This window comes from Pogona vitticeps, chromosome 2 (genome assembly GCF_051106095.1).
Source record: "Pogona vitticeps strain Pit_001003342236 chromosome 2, PviZW2.1, whole genome shotgun sequence".
Classification (NCBI taxonomy): Eukaryota; Metazoa; Chordata; class Lepidosauria; order Squamata; family Agamidae; genus Pogona; species Pogona vitticeps.
Genome location: NC_135784.1, coordinates 139,347,977 through 139,363,307, shown reverse-complemented (window position 1 = coordinate 139,363,307; position 15,331 = coordinate 139,347,977). Strand labels below are relative to the sequence as shown.

Below are 15,331 nucleotides of genomic sequence, written 5' to 3'. Positions count from 1 at the left end.
GACTTACAGTGACCCTAATGGAATTTTAAAGTTAAATGAGATATTGCATGGTTTTACCAGTTCAACTCCCTCAGTAAGTTTCCATGACCCAGTGGGGATACAAACCCTGTCCTCCAGAGTCCTAGTCCTCCATTCTAATCTCTGTACCACAGTGGGAAACACAAGGGGCATTTAGGAAAATAGAATTGGGAAATGAAACTATTGTCAAGACTAAGGACCAGAACTTGGAAACAGGAATGGCAGTGCAGAAGCACTAATAGTAAATTGTCAAAGAATTGAAATTAATTGATATTAAACTATCAGGAGAATTTTATAACTTTAACTCTTTAAGCGATTCACTGGCCAGAATGTATTACTTATGGCTGCTGGTGTAGGTCCACTAGCATAAATCTCAGCAGTAAATTTCTGTTAAGAAGTCAAGGGCTGTATTTCCTGTCACATAGTAGTCATGTGACTTGGCATGCGATGGGAAATGCATATTCGGGGTTCTTAGGTAGTAGGAATTCAGCACTGAAATTTATTCTGATGCAGCTATGCTTCTGTAGTAGATCATTTGGATTATTAAATTAACAAACATGTTTTAAATGATTGAAAATGGCCAGTATTCTGAAATAGCTGCAAAAAATGACAAAGTAGCAAGAAATGGTAGTTCTTACTCAGAAACGATGCCATTGACATTGAATGATGTGACTACCAAAGTTATGAAAATGAATAAATGTAAAGTAAAGTCAGAAACAAGAATGGGAAACAAGGAAATATTGACCACACAGAAGAAGGCCTGGAGTTTGAGTCTGAGAACTTGGGTAATAAGATTCAGAAGAGTAAAGGTCCTATATTGTAGGGTTTAGAAAACTTCTAGGATGAGATAAGGTGAGGGGTTTCTGTTGAGAAAGTCATAGCAGAAGAGTTTCTAGAGCTTGGTTTCTGTGTCAAAGTTATTACTGCAAAACAAAACAAAACAAAAAAAAACCCTCCTCACCATGCTATTTTAGGAGGATTCCCAGGCTTCACTCCAAGTATGATATCTAGGCGTCAAACATGCAGAGGCCAGAATACTTTTGGTTGGATATGGCAGCATATAGTACATGCAGTGGCAAAAATCACAGTGCTGGTTTGTTGCTCGTTAATTTGTTGCCACTTATTTCCTTTGTCACATACCAGCTCATATAATTGGCACACAGTGAGGGGTACAAGCAGTGACTGGTTAACTAGCTGCAATTTGCTGTTGCAGATTATGTCACTGCATAAATAACCAGTGTGATTCTGGCCAAAACAAAAAACAAAAAAAACCCCACAGCTTCTGAGAACTGGTAAAGAACATGGAGCCTGAAAACCAATTTTCCTCACTGTTGACAGTGCTCCAATCAAGTAATCAGGCTGTTGTTTTCCTAGAGCCTAGCTGCTGTAAAATAAGTGATAGTTTTTATTCTCTCACACTCACATACATGGGTTTTGTCTCTGTGCAAAGACCTGTTCAGAACTTCCTAGATCTGAGTAGCATTTTGTGGGAATCCCAGTACTGTACTGCTTAATATGCAGGTCTAGGAATGCCATGATGGTTTTCTATGTGGAAGAGCATTCAAAATGTGGTCTCCTTACTTGTGTTTGAAGTAATTCAGTCCACAATGGTTTACAACGTGATTTTGTTGAATATGTAACTATGCTTCATAACCACATGTTTATAATTTTGTCTCTGTTGAGGCAATAACAGAACTAAAACTTGATCCACATTGTCATTTGTTTGTTTTTGGGTCACTGTTTGTACCGTAAGTACTAGCTGACACAGATGTCTGCTGATCTGAAATATGAGGCAAAACCCAGGACTGGGGGCCACAGTTCTGTTTGCCAGATGTGACCCTGGATGGCTGACTTTCCACATGTGTCCTTGAACTATACTTGACTAGTTGCTTTGTTAATACTGTAGTTGTTTGGGACATGTATCTTCCTTTGCTGATTCCTTGGATTTTCCCTTCTAGGTCCGGATTGCACTACAGTTGGAAGATGGTTCTAGGCTTCAAGATACCTTTTGCTCTACCAAGACCTTGTGGGACATTCTTCATCATTTTTCACAGACCAGGCAAGTGCAAAGAGAATGCAAGATATATATTTCAAAAAGCCAAAGATGTAAAACACAAAATTAACATGACGCTGACTGAGTACCTCAATTAGAATTGCTGCTATCGGTTGCATCAGCAAAATAATTCTGTGCAACCACTTCAGTAAATTCCAACCCATGATTCTAATTCGAGAGTAGTGTGCTCCATAATATAATATGCTCCAAATAGATCCATAGTCATAGGATTAGATTATACTGCAGTATGTGTTCTTGGAGCAATGATTCATTTTGGATCAAACTATTAGTCCCCTTTTAAAAATGCTTGATTGCATCATTGCTTAAAATTAGTGTCTTAACAGGGCAAACACGTGGTAAATGTTGATTAAGGTGCTCATCTCCAGCCTGATGTTAGATAGAGTGGTTCTTCTCCATTGTACCAGTAAAGGAAGCATTTATATTCCTCCCTGTCTCTGATAGTCGGTGGCTTTAAAATGAAATACGCACTATTATATTTGATCAGTATTGCACATTACTCACAGGTACAGGCAACTGTACCTTGATGGGTATTTGTGTGTGTTGAAAGTCAGTGTGGGGTGGTTGAATGAATTGCAGAGAAGATGGTAGAAAAAGTGTTTTCCTCACCTGCTCTTTTCTTCATCCAGATTCCATGTTTCCCGAGCTTGGTTTAAAAATTGTCTTTGCCTGAACATGTACTTCACTCTTTGGAAGAGTTTTGGAGTGGGGAGACAGTGTGAGAGGAAAAAAAATTATGATTCCCTTTCCTGTTGCTATTTCTCTGCCATCAGTTGCACCTGACTGAAACAGCTTCTCTTTCTTCTCTGTTTTTCACACATATAGATTAATGTACACACTTGTGCACATACATGTGTTAAATGTGTGTTTTGGGCTTTAGATCACAAAGGTCCCTTTCCCCAATCAAGTTAATGCTCATTTATCTCCTGTTTGCTTGTCTGCAAAATATCTCCTTCAGTGTTACACAACTGTGACTGGGAATATTTATATAGTCCCTCTCCAGATACAGAATCTTTGACATATAGTAATGTGCTTTTTCAAGCAGCGAGTGATTTATTGTATGGTTTTGTGTGGTATAACAAGTAGGAGAAATGCAAATGTTCAGCACCACCCAAGGCAGTTTTATTTTTCATTGTTTGATGACTGCATGCTCCCCCTACGCTGTGTCCCTGTAGCCAAATTTCTGTTGTTGTTGCTGTTGTTTTTTGGAAAGAAGAGAAAGAAGGGTTCTATTACATACCATCTTCTAAGTGCAGATTGTATCAAAAGGAGACGTGCAGGAAAGCTCTACTGAGACTAGAATCTGGTTGGGCATGCTTTGACTGTGTGAAAAATTCCAAGCAGACTTACAGATCTTAATGTTGGTGGAAAGGTGTTTAAAGGAGAAGTGCTTTCTTGTTGCTGTCCTGTGCCTGGTTCTGTCCCAGAAGCAGCCTATGCTTCATGTGTAATGTTCATGGATTAGAAAGCGTCTGTGATGGTTTGCCTCCCTCTTGCTGTAGCCCACACTTAATGCTTCTTTCTGTCTGATGTGGATTCAAGAACAATAGCTACTCTTCAGAAACAAATGTCAGACTAATAATTTATACTCCAAAGGCAATTTTGTTACTTAAGTCTGTTTCTTTTGTGGTTTGAAAGGCTGGGCTTCTTGAATCATGGTCAATTGCTGCAAATTCTGTGGCAGAAATGTTTAAATCCCATCTTTCCGACACAGTCCTACACACTTGTTGGAGAGTTGCCTAACACTTGGAAAGGGGCTGCCAGCCTAGTATGCTTTCTGTTGTCCTTGTTCTTGAAATTTTTGCTCTAGATTCTCTTTGGAACCAAATGAGACTTCTTGGCTCCTGTTTGAAGGTCTTTTCTCATCAGCCACGCCACGCCACGCACAGTGTTGTAAGATTTTGTAACTAGCAGTTAATTCTTTCAGGCTCAGAAATCATTCCAATAATCATCTAAACTGGAGTCATTGACCTACTGCCATACTAGCACTTCCAAGGCTCAGATGATACAACTACCAGGAAAGGGGTGGGTGGGCCAGCTTGAATCCTTGTATGAATAACAACAACCAGATGAGTGTCATTTGTCTGCCAACCAGCAGATTTGCGATTCTTCCCCCTTCCCAACATACCTCAGACATTGTGTGACTTCCATAGAGAGTGCAAATTTCATTTTTTAATGGGAGATATACGGTACTTAATGGCTCCCTGTCTGCTTATTAGCCCAAACTTAGTAGTAAAATATGCATAATAATATAACACAGTGTTAAGATAAGTATTGTCTTTTTGTGTCACATTATCAGTCTTTGGCAATTTAGCCTGTATCATGTTTAAACTGACTTGATCTTTATAAACCCAAGGCAAACTTTTGATTTGGTCTTTGCAATGAGTGTGAGAGAGAATAGTGGGTGGATTCAAGTCACCTTTTGTCATGACTGGACTACTTTCTGGAGGAGTTTGGTCTGACAGCATCTGTCTTAGAGGATGGGGGGAGCTTTTTACATAGTCTGCTTGTGAAATCCTATGAAATTCAAAAGATTCCTGAATACTCTGAGGGAGCTTTTTAGTAGCTAGATCCTTTTGAGGTATGTCACCTGCTACTTTGGTGTACAGCATGGTATGAAGACAGCAGAATGCCCATGAGAGTACAGTTTTCACCTGGTGTAACCTGAAAAGGCAGATAGCAGATTTTCTGTAATATAGCCATCCATATGTCCTGTTGACTCTTGCCCATCTTAGTTTGATAGGAGGAGCAGGAGCGGGAAAGATTAGCCAAGGAGGTATAGTCACTGCCTCTTTATGCAAGGGAATGATGCTGGTTGCCTTTAAAAGGTTGATTGTATAACTACTCCTGAAAAGGCATTGTTGGACCTAGGCTTTTTAAAGATCTATTGCCTGTTTACAAATTCATTCAGGGGAAAGATGCTTTAGAGGGAAGTGGTGCTGCTGCTGCAGCGCTTCTTGGTACACATGATTTAGAGTCATTTCAATCTAAATTCAGGCCTGGTTTTCTAACGAATATTCCTTGGTCACCCTCATGGGTTATTTTCATCAGGGGAGAAGTAGGGTAGTCTGGCCTGTTGCATCTGCTTCATCTCTCAGCTGTTTTGGATCTTATTGATCATCCTGTCCACCTGAAGCAGCTGCACAAAGCTGAAGAAGAATTCACTATTTTTCAGTGGTTTGATTCTTGCCTGTGGGGTTAGTACCAAAGAGCATCATTCAGGAATTATGCCTCTTTTCCTTGGCAGTTGCTCTGTTGGCTGCTGCAAGACAGTCTGCCCAGTGTTTTTTTAACATGTATATGAAGCCACCAGGAATGACCATTAGGGGATTTGGGTTGTGGCGTTGTCAGTATGAAGATAATACTTGGCTCTGTTCTCTAGCCCTTATACATTTCTTTGAGTTAAGAGTAGCTGTGCATGCTCTGAACAGCGGTGAATTTGGCGGTGGGCTGAACGAGCTATGGGGTTGATGAAAGTATGGTACTGAAGTTGAGTCCTTGGAAGGATAAAAGGTTTTGTGAGTAAGCGATTTCTGGATCTAGGATTTGGTTAATGTGCCTGTTGTGAGTCTGGTTGTATTCACATTATAGGAACAGGTATCATTTGAGGAGATTTTCCATTTATTTTTGTCTCTTGGATCTGAAGCTGTAACTGCTCTTGGGTGCAGCCTCACCATGTGTTAGGAACCTTAAGAGCAAACCATTGTAACTTGCTTTATATAAGGATACCCTTGTGCCTGGTTTGAAAGCTGCAGCTAGTGCAGAATGTATCCACTAGGCTACTTAATGAGGTCTCCTACCATGCACAGATAGCTCCTGTAGTGCAGTGGTTCTTAACGTGGGCAATAATGCCCCCAGGGGGCGATTTCATTTTTCAGGGGGGCGGTAGAATGAAAAGGGGCGGTGTGGGGGCGAAAGAACAGAAGGGGGGCGGTAGGGGGGCGCTGGAGCGAGCCAAACCTATGAAGGCGACTGCAGCCGCAGTGCTGGCAATAGATCCGGTGCTGCTGCTGCCGCCAGATGATCCAGCTCTTTCTACCTGCCATGTCTCGCCTTTCTCCTTTAGGGGAGCACTGAGTGTGGATCGGGTGGAAGGAAAGGGTCTCTTGGGTCCTCATCCTCGCCCCGTGAAACGCTGCCTCGCACCCGGGTGGGGAGGGAGACTAGGTAGGTAGGTAGGTAGGTAGGTAGGTAGGTAGGTAGGTAGGTAGGTAGGTAGGTAGGTAGGTAGGTAGGTGGGTGGGTGGGTGGGTGGGTAGGTAGGTAGGTAAGATATCATCACCTCAGGGAGGGGGGCGATGATAACTTCCTCAATGGCTCAAGGGGGCGTTTCTTTCAAAAAGGTTAAGAACCACTGCTGTAGTGAATAATCTACTAACTGCCACTTAGCCACTGACCTAGGTCATGGCATTATTTTTTATTTATAAGGCTCTAACCAGCTCAACCCTTGGAGACAACATTGCTTCATATAAACTAATTTTTATGCTGCAAGGCCCTGCTTGCTGTAACATGACTTAGTGGGGTTTGTTTGCCTGCAGTGTGGATGAGGACCTTCTCCAAGATAGGCTTGGTAGATTGTTGACATGATGAAAATGCTACTTTATTCCTGTCTTTTTGTTCTTTTTTTTTTTGCTTTGTTGGCCACCTCCTCCAATACGCATTTTGTATGTTGATAGAGGTATGTTTTTTTTTCAGAGATTGAAAGAGGATTTAGGAGATATGCCCCCCATGACTCACATTTAAACAGCCACAGTACTTAAATAGTACTAGTATGGCCCTTTCACTGCAGCTTGTCCTGAAATCTGTACTCTTAACCTGGCACAGTGGCATGTCATAAGCTAGATGTCTATTGGTATCAAAATTCCAATTGTACATTCTACTCAAAATCTGAAATTGTTTTGCAATATTCTATAATGCAAAAGTTGCATTTTTCATTGCACTCCCTCCCATTTTGGGGGGGTGTTAACTAAGAACCCTGATTCTGTCTGTTTGTCCATCTGTATGATTTGATTTGATTCGTATATCACCCCATTAGTGCACGGCACTAATCTGCGTGGTTCACAAAACAGATAAAATCAAACAGAAATGACAGTAAATCACATGATAGAATAGAAAACAAATTATATCAGTTAAAACACTACAGAGCCAAGACAGTGCAAGCATTACCCATCATAGAGCAGGCAGGGCAAATGCCAAATTCATATGAGGTTGCTCTCAAAGGCCTTAATATAGAGATGTGTCTTAAGCAACCTCTGGAAGGTAAGCAGGGAGGGGACCAGGCACAACTTGACCAGGAGCCAGTTCCCTAGGTCTGGTGCCATTGCTGAGAAGATCGGACTTGTAGTGCATGTTTTTTGGCCTCCTTTGGTTTGGCAACCTGGAGAAGCATAACCTGGAAGGATCTGGTGCCACAGGTAGATAAGATGATCTTGGGGAAAGACACTCTGACAGGTAAAATAGTACCAAACCATGAAGGGCTTTATAGGTAAGAACCAAGGCCTTGAACATGAGCCAGGATGTCACAGGTAACCAGTGCAGGTGAGCCAAGACTGGGGAGACACAGTCAAATTTACTCACATCTACCTCCAGCCTGGTGGCCCCATTCTACACTTTCTGCAGTTTCTGAGCCAGTCTCAAAGGAAGTTCCACATAGAAAGCTTTATAACAATCAATCCTGGAGATAGCCAGCATATGTTCCAGAGTCCTCAGAGATCCCTTGTCTAGGTAGGGACGGAGCACTCAGCTGATTAAAGGCTGGCCTGGACACAGCTGCAATCTCTGAATTCCAAGAGAGTGGATCCAGGAACACACCCAGGTTCTGAATTCGATCCCTTAGTGGAAGGTCTGCACCATCCAACCTGGAAGATTAACAATTAATTGTTCAAGGGGTTGACAATTCCTCTTCGTGTTGCACTCTCTGGACACAACCCTTGAGGAAGGACCAGAACCAGCTGAATGCCATTCCCTCAGTCCCCATGCTTGAGAGCCTGTCCAGGAGGATACTGTGGCTGATGCTATCAAAAGCCGCTGAGAGATCCAGGAGCACTAACAGGGAGAGTCCTCCCCTGCCAGCCTCCCTTAAAAGGTCAGTGTTTTCAGAGATATTGGAAGATGTGAGGTCTGTACTGCAAAACACTCTGCAGTGATTATAAAGCTTTAGCATAGGCTTTGAGGGGATCCAAGATTTCAGTGTTTCTGGTTGAATCAAGCACACGTAACTACGGTAACTCTTCTGCAGCTGCCATTTTGGGAGTGCAGCAGATATCTTTGCTAGAGACAATAGCCTCACCACACCAGCGTAGTGCTGAAGAGACAATAAGTGCTCTCAGTGGGACAAGGAAGTGACAAGAAGATTTAATTTTAATTATTATTTTTAATGTACAGTAAATCAGTTGGTTTCTCATTATAAAGCAATGAACAGGTGGTACAGGCTCATTTAGTCCATACTGCTGATGTTGTAACCTTTTCTTCAGCTGCCCCTTTTTTGTAACCTTTTCTTCAGTTGCCCCCCCCCTTTTTTACCAAAAGTTATGTCTTCTCCTTTTATTCCATAGGTATAAGTTTATTTTTCTGTAAAGTGATGCCATTGGACTGGAAGCCTTTATGCTTATTTTGGAGGATTAATTGCATAATTTGTGTCCCTCTTTTCCTCTCCCAAAGTACTCAGGAAGTTTTCTTTTCACATGGTCTTTTCCCCCATCACCTTTAAGACATATCCATGTGATGAAGTAGTAGGAAAATCAACTTTTACAAATAAAACTAGAGGGCACATGCATAATTTTGGGATTACTTTACTAACATTACCTGCAGTTAATTTTGGAAGCTGTTTAAAGTTCAAAGGAATATTATTTGTTGGCCAATCAGGAGGGTAGGGTTACACCATTGCTTACTCTAATATAACAGTCTGTAAGGTGCCACTATGTTTCTGGTTTTTCATTTTTTTTTTTTTTTTGGTCTGGTTATGCTTGCAGAGATTAACTTGGCTGGTTCTTTGAAAGCCACTGCTCTTGTCTTTAATTGTTTTCACATAGTCTCTGTCTGAAAATAAAATATTTATTTATATATTTTCATTTAACATATTTCTACCCCACCTTTCTCCTTAAAAAGGACCCAAGGTGGCTTCCATTATTAAAAAACAATATTTAAACTGAAAACACAAGGCAGTGTCACAGGAAAGATCTTGATTTCACTTGAGCTAACCTAGGAGAAGGGGTCTAACCCAATGACATAGTACAGTATGTACTTTGTATTTACTGTATAAGCTTCTAATTGCAATGCCTAGCATCTCCAAAATCAGAGAAGGAGTCCCAGAGATTATGGCTCACAGCTTGAAATCTTGAAGAGTATTTGCCTGTCAGTAGGCAATACACTACAGAGTGTCCTCTCCCATGCTTTGATTATTTTATTTATTTATTGGGTTGATTGAGTCCCCCCCCCCAAAAAAAATGGAACTCGTGTTTTTCACAGTAACATCAGTAGGAAGAACACAATTAAAACACAAGACAATATCAACAATGAAAACATAATTAAATTAAAAGAGCAATGGAAAACTATATAAAAATAGAATTTTAAAAACACAGCCATAAGTCTTACAGTATTCAGCTGTAACATTCTTGCCCATATAAAGAAGTCTTTACCTGATGGCAGGAAGATGGGTAGGATGATGAGCAGCTACACAGCTGCTAAGAAAGTCCTCGCATCTCAGCACCAAATATATTTGTTTATTCTAAAAGATCCAAGGCAGCTTACAGTATTAAAAGAAACAAAGTTAAAAGCCAATAATAAATTATGAAACTATTTAAAAAAGCAATAAACAAATCTCATATTAAACCTAATAATAAAAGCATGGTTAAAATACAAGTAAAACGTGGAATAAAATGTTTCCTTCAAAAAACCCTCTTGGTTAACCAGCTATTTAAAGGAAAGCCTGCCTGAAGAGAAAGGTCTTTGCCTGCTTGTGGAAGGACAGCAAAGATGGGGCCAGCTTGGCCTCCCGTGGGAGGGAGTTCTAGAGTCTGAGAGTACCGACAGAAAAGGCCCTTTGTTGTGTCTCCACCAAACACGCCTCTGAGGCTCATAAAAGGGAGATATGGTCTTTTAGATAGCTTGGGCCCAAGCTCTTTTGGGACTTTATAGGTTAAAATCAGCACTTTGAATTGTGCCTGGAAATTGATCAACAGCCAGTGATGATGCTGTAACGGGGGGGGGGGGGGGTTTCTGTGATCTCTGTAAGGATCTGCAGTTAACAATCCAGCTGCGGCATTTTGAACCCACTGGAGTTTCTGAACACTTTCTGAAGGCAGGGTCGCATAAAGTGTGTTACAGTAATCCAATTGAGATGTAAGTAAGATATGTTCACCTTGAACAGATCAGACCTCCAAGTGAGGGTGGTGAAACTGAGGTGATGCTGAGAAGGGCTTCCCCAAGAACCTCAAATCCTGGGCAAGTTCATATATAAAAATAATGTTCTCCATATATCTTGGTCCCAAGTACAGTAATACAGGATTTTATAGGCTAAATCCAACACTTTTATTGTGGCTGGAAACGACTAGTAGCCGGTGGGTCTGTTGTCACAAAGGAGTTTTGTGCTTCCTGTAACCAGCCTAAGTTAACATCATCATGGGCCTGCTGAAGTTTCCAAACTCTTTTCAAAGGCAATCCTGTATAGAGGGTGTTACTGTAACCCAAGTGGGATGTAATAACGGAGACCAGATCAAACATGTCCGGTAATGGATACAGCGGGGGCAAGAGCTTTAATTGTCCAAATGTATTCCCAGCATTGCTAAAAATTTGACATTCATGTTTAGGTCTGAATCCAAAAACATGCCTAAACAGCAAACCTGAGTCTTCAAGGGAGGTTAATCCCACCTGGCACAGGATCAGTCCTTATGCTGAGATATTTTTTTTCAACTGACTGAAAGCATATTCTATCTCATCTGGGTTAAGGTTCATTTGTTTGCCCTCAAACACTCCTTTACTGACATCAGGCACTGACTTAGAAATATAAGAGCTTCATAAGATTTAAGTGAAAAGGAGAGAAAGAGTTGTATGTCACCAATTTACTGTCTCTAAGGCTGCTTCATGTGTTTATCTGAGGAAACTATCAGGATATATACTGAAGATGTAGATTCTTGATTTCTGTGACATTTGTGCTTGTTAGTTAGTTGTCTTGGTTAAATAATAGCTGTTTTCCCATGCAGAGATTTAGCGTAGCTTGGCTGAGGACCGCTTCCCTCAATCTAGTCCCCTCTAAATATTTTGGACCACAACTCTCAGCATTCTTAACCATTGAGCATGCTAGGTGGGTGGAAGCTGATGGTCAAAATATGTGGAAGTCATTAGGTACAGGAGGTTGGTCTAAGGCACAATAGTGCCAGTGAAGCCTGTCTTTTGAAAATGAGAAGTACAACTACAGCACTAATTATTAACTTGCTTCAATCCATGAGACAGAGTCTGGGTTTGCTGGCATCTGGGAAAGGAAAACAACTGTTTGGATTTCTTGTCATTTTAAATTCCAAGAACACTAAAAAGCCATATGTGATCTGGTTGAGTAGCAGTCTGAATAGATGATCTCTTGGGCACATTTTGCCGTTGTGTAAGCTGGAGAGCTTCTGTATTTTGTAACCTATCTGGCCTAGTAGCTGCTTCATTTTGAACCCTGGTATTCACAGCTATTGCTCCAGCTGTTGATTCTTCTACATCATTCTTTGTTTACCCCAATTGGAGAGTTTTCTTTTGAGTTCTGCACGTACTTTTGGAGCACAAGTGTGGTAAACCCACTGGAATTTCCCCCCAGGTCCCTAGTGTCCATTTCTACTAATTGGGTCTGAAGAAGGTCTGGAAGCTATTGTGAGCTCCTCCTTCGGCATGCTCTAGTCCTTACACAAGATGTTTACAGACCCTGTCAGATCCCTCCATAAGGGAATCTAATCTGCCTGCTGTTCTCCTTCTGAAGAACAGCACATCAAAGACATGGCAGCCTGTTTGATGTGTCTGCTTGCCTCAGAGAATGCACGTAATGGATTAGCAGCAGCTGAAGGAGGGGCGTGTTGGCTCCAAACCATTGCATACAATCTCATCTCTTGGCGGTCTCTCTGAGTGTCATCTTTTGTAGAGGCTTGATCAGGGTGACAAAGTCTTGGATAATAATGGCTAGAATATCAAATTTAGAGTGGTGTCTCCTTTTTTTCTCTCTTCTAGCCTCTGTGTTAAGAGCCAAGCATCCTTACAGGTATCTTAAACATGTAGCCGTGACTTACTACAAACAGGCGTCTGCAATCCTTTATTGTGAGTTTGAGGAAGTGCCCACCTTGGCTTGAGTCTTCTCCAGATAGTAGAAAGGTTCTGGTAGTGGAAATCGTACATGTGGCAGCAGAGTCAACAGAAAGCAGGGCTGGAACAATTTGAAAGAGGAGGACCTCTGTTTAGGCATGCCTCTTTTGCACACTGAATGTGGAAGAAATAGAACAGGTCACATCAACTCATAGACGTGTGCTTGAAGCCTGTTTGATAGAGCTGGTGACTGAAAGCAAGGTTATTTTGCTGGCTTACCAGACATCTCTCTGTTAACCTGTGGAACAATATGCAATTGTACATACAACCCTCAGGGATCCACTAGGATCACATTATTTAAAGTATTCTGAAAAAGTAGAAGTTTATTCACCTTTCCAACTTGATTTTCAGATAGGAGCATGTTCATCTGTTTCAGCACATATCACAAAACAAACAAAAAGCAAAGTCTTGTAGCATTTCTAAGGCAAACATTTATTATAATACGAGCTTTTGTGTTTATGAACACTCTTTGGAAGGAGTGGTTGTAATTTCTAAGTGCTCGTGCTGAATCTGTTAGCCTTAAAAGTGCTGCAACACTTTTTTTCTATACACTTTTTTACATGCGTTTCAACTTCATTATAACACTGATTATTATACCTGTGTCATATTCTGAGATAATAGTTTTTTTGTTTTTGTTTTTTGGGATGTTGGGAGTGAGACTTCTTAAGAGGCAGTCCTGCTAAGCTTACCTCAAACTTTCAGGTTTGAGTCCTAATTGTTTATTTTGCAATGCTGGTGATTTAGTGTTGAAAACCTTTGACTGACGTACAATATTCTGTTTTCTTGTATTGAACAAGTATTTTTGTTACTAGATCCTCAGGCAGCTGATTCATTTTAGGAAAGAAATAACATTCAATCTTCCCTAGATGTAACTCAGTATTAAAAAGCAATAATAGTTAAGTGTGAGATAAAAGTGTTCACTAGATGTTAATTACATTTGCATTTTTCCCCATGAAATTTAGCAAAAACGTTTACTGATATTAAGTACATCTTTTATACCTACTTTCTCTACTTGTAATAGACTATAACTTGAATTGTTAGCCATGGTAACATGGATGTTGGGTTGTCAACTAACCAGAGATTCCCCTGTTCCTGATTTTGACCTGCTTTTAATATCCACTTGATTCAGAAATCAGCAAGTAATATTTTTTGTGACAAAAAAGTAAATATTATCAGATGCTTAATATCTTTATATTAAACTGCTGCTAGAGACAAGGCTAGAGGAAAAACAGATAATCCTAAAAGGGGGGGGGGGATCTATGCTCAAATGCTGGTAAGGCATATGTCTATTTTCTTGTAAAGCAGTAAGCTTTTCTACCATAGTGATTTTCACATTGGTGAAAATCTCTTGCAGGTTTTTAAAATCTCTCTAATAGCTAGCTGTGGCATTTTATTTAAGAAGTGTTGCGTCCTGCACTTTCACTCATCATTATGTCCAGAACAATATGCAATATAAAACACACACACATGCACATATATCAATAATATATATTAAATATAATATATATAAAAGAGTAAATAATATATAACAGTAAAAACTAAAAATGTACATATACTTTTTAAAAAACTCAATTGTAACATATTATGATCAGAAATAAATTGCACTATCCACCCAGACCCAGTGCTTGATTGATTAGTCTAAAGGTAATGAAGCTATCAAATGCACTAAATGCATTATTGCATGAGTCCTACAACATCCTTCCTTATCCTCTTCTCTGTCCATCTGCTGCTTTCCTGGTCTTCACCATCTATTTTCCTCTCGTTTTCTGCTCTGAAATACAAAGTACAAACAGAACATTTGGCTATAATTTAAATTAGTAAGCTGGTTTTGACAACATTTGCATAATTACTTTTCAGATTGCTTTGAAGCTGCAAAGAAGCACACAGATTATGTAACTAGACTGCCATTACTGCATACTTTGGATTTGATCAGCAGCATGCTTATCAGAAAGGGTAGCTGCCATGTTATGCTAAGAGTCCTATATTCATTTTATTCTTGGTTTTACATTGAAATAAGAGTAAGACCATTACCATAGTAATTATATTCACTTTGATGTGTCCAGTTTTTGGAGAGGTGATGTTGTTACATTGGAAAGCCTGAGCTCTTTTGGTCCACTTTAAGCAAAGAGGTCCTTGGCTTGCTTAAACGGAGTCATGTGGCTTTTAGGATATGGGCTGGTGAATATTCTTCTGCGTACTAAGCCAGGTTGCTTCAGGCTTGTGTATTCCAATCATTGTTTTATCCTAAAAATGTTTCCCTGATGATGTATAGTATCTAGTGCCTTTTTAATTTTTAAGCAAAATACAAGGGGAAAATGGTGACTTAACTCTGAGTAGTAACACTGATGTAGACTGCACTTGGAATATCTACTTCGGTGTGATATTTGGATTGGGCTAGACTTGAGAAATCTTACAGAAATGTATGTGAAGAGGAAGAGACATAAAGGATTTGAATTGTGGAGTTTAATCTTTTCAGTTGGTCTCAGGCCAGTACTGTACAGTACAGAGCATGCTAGCTTTTCCCTTCTCTTGCAGGGAATATGTGGAGCAGCACAGTGAAATCTCCCCCATCTGTATTTACATGCGAGATGAGGTAAGTCAACAAACCTCCTTCTCATCTACCCTCCCTTCATCTGCCACTGAAAATAACAAGATATGCCCTCAATGGCTTTCCAGCCTGGAAAATGTGTTTCTTTTCTGGGCTCACTGAAGAAGGGAAATGGAAGAGCTTTGGTCTCTTCAAAGCTTGATGTGTTTGTGTGTTGGGGGAAAAAACCTCTCTGCTGGAACATAATCATGGGTCGCTCAGCTCAGCCTCTGAGTCCATAAAACATTCTCAATGACCTGTTTGTGTGTTTTTTCAAGTTCTTTTAAAGCTCAAGAGTCACAACAGTGGTTTCATTTTAATAA

The 15,331-nt window shown here is 40.3% G+C and overlaps 1 protein-coding gene across 4 annotated transcripts in view; it reads left to right on the top strand.

Annotated features, from left to right (window-relative positions):
- Positions 1-15,331, top strand: part of ASPSCR1 (ASPSCR1 tether for SLC2A4, UBX domain containing) — a 103,821-nt gene that overhangs the window by 20,679 nt on the left and 67,811 nt on the right. For all 4 annotated transcript variants that reach the window (XR_013541023.1, XM_072990652.2, XM_020814402.3 and 1 more), the window contains exons 4-5: positions 1,977-2,077; positions 14,957-15,014. Coding sequence is in view for 3 of the 4 variants with exons in the window: in XM_072990652.2 (XP_072846753.2) it covers positions 1,977-2,077; positions 14,957-15,014 (159 nt within the window). In the remaining variant the exon portion in view is untranslated. The remainder of the gene's footprint in view (positions 1-1,976; positions 2,078-14,956; positions 15,015-15,331) is intronic.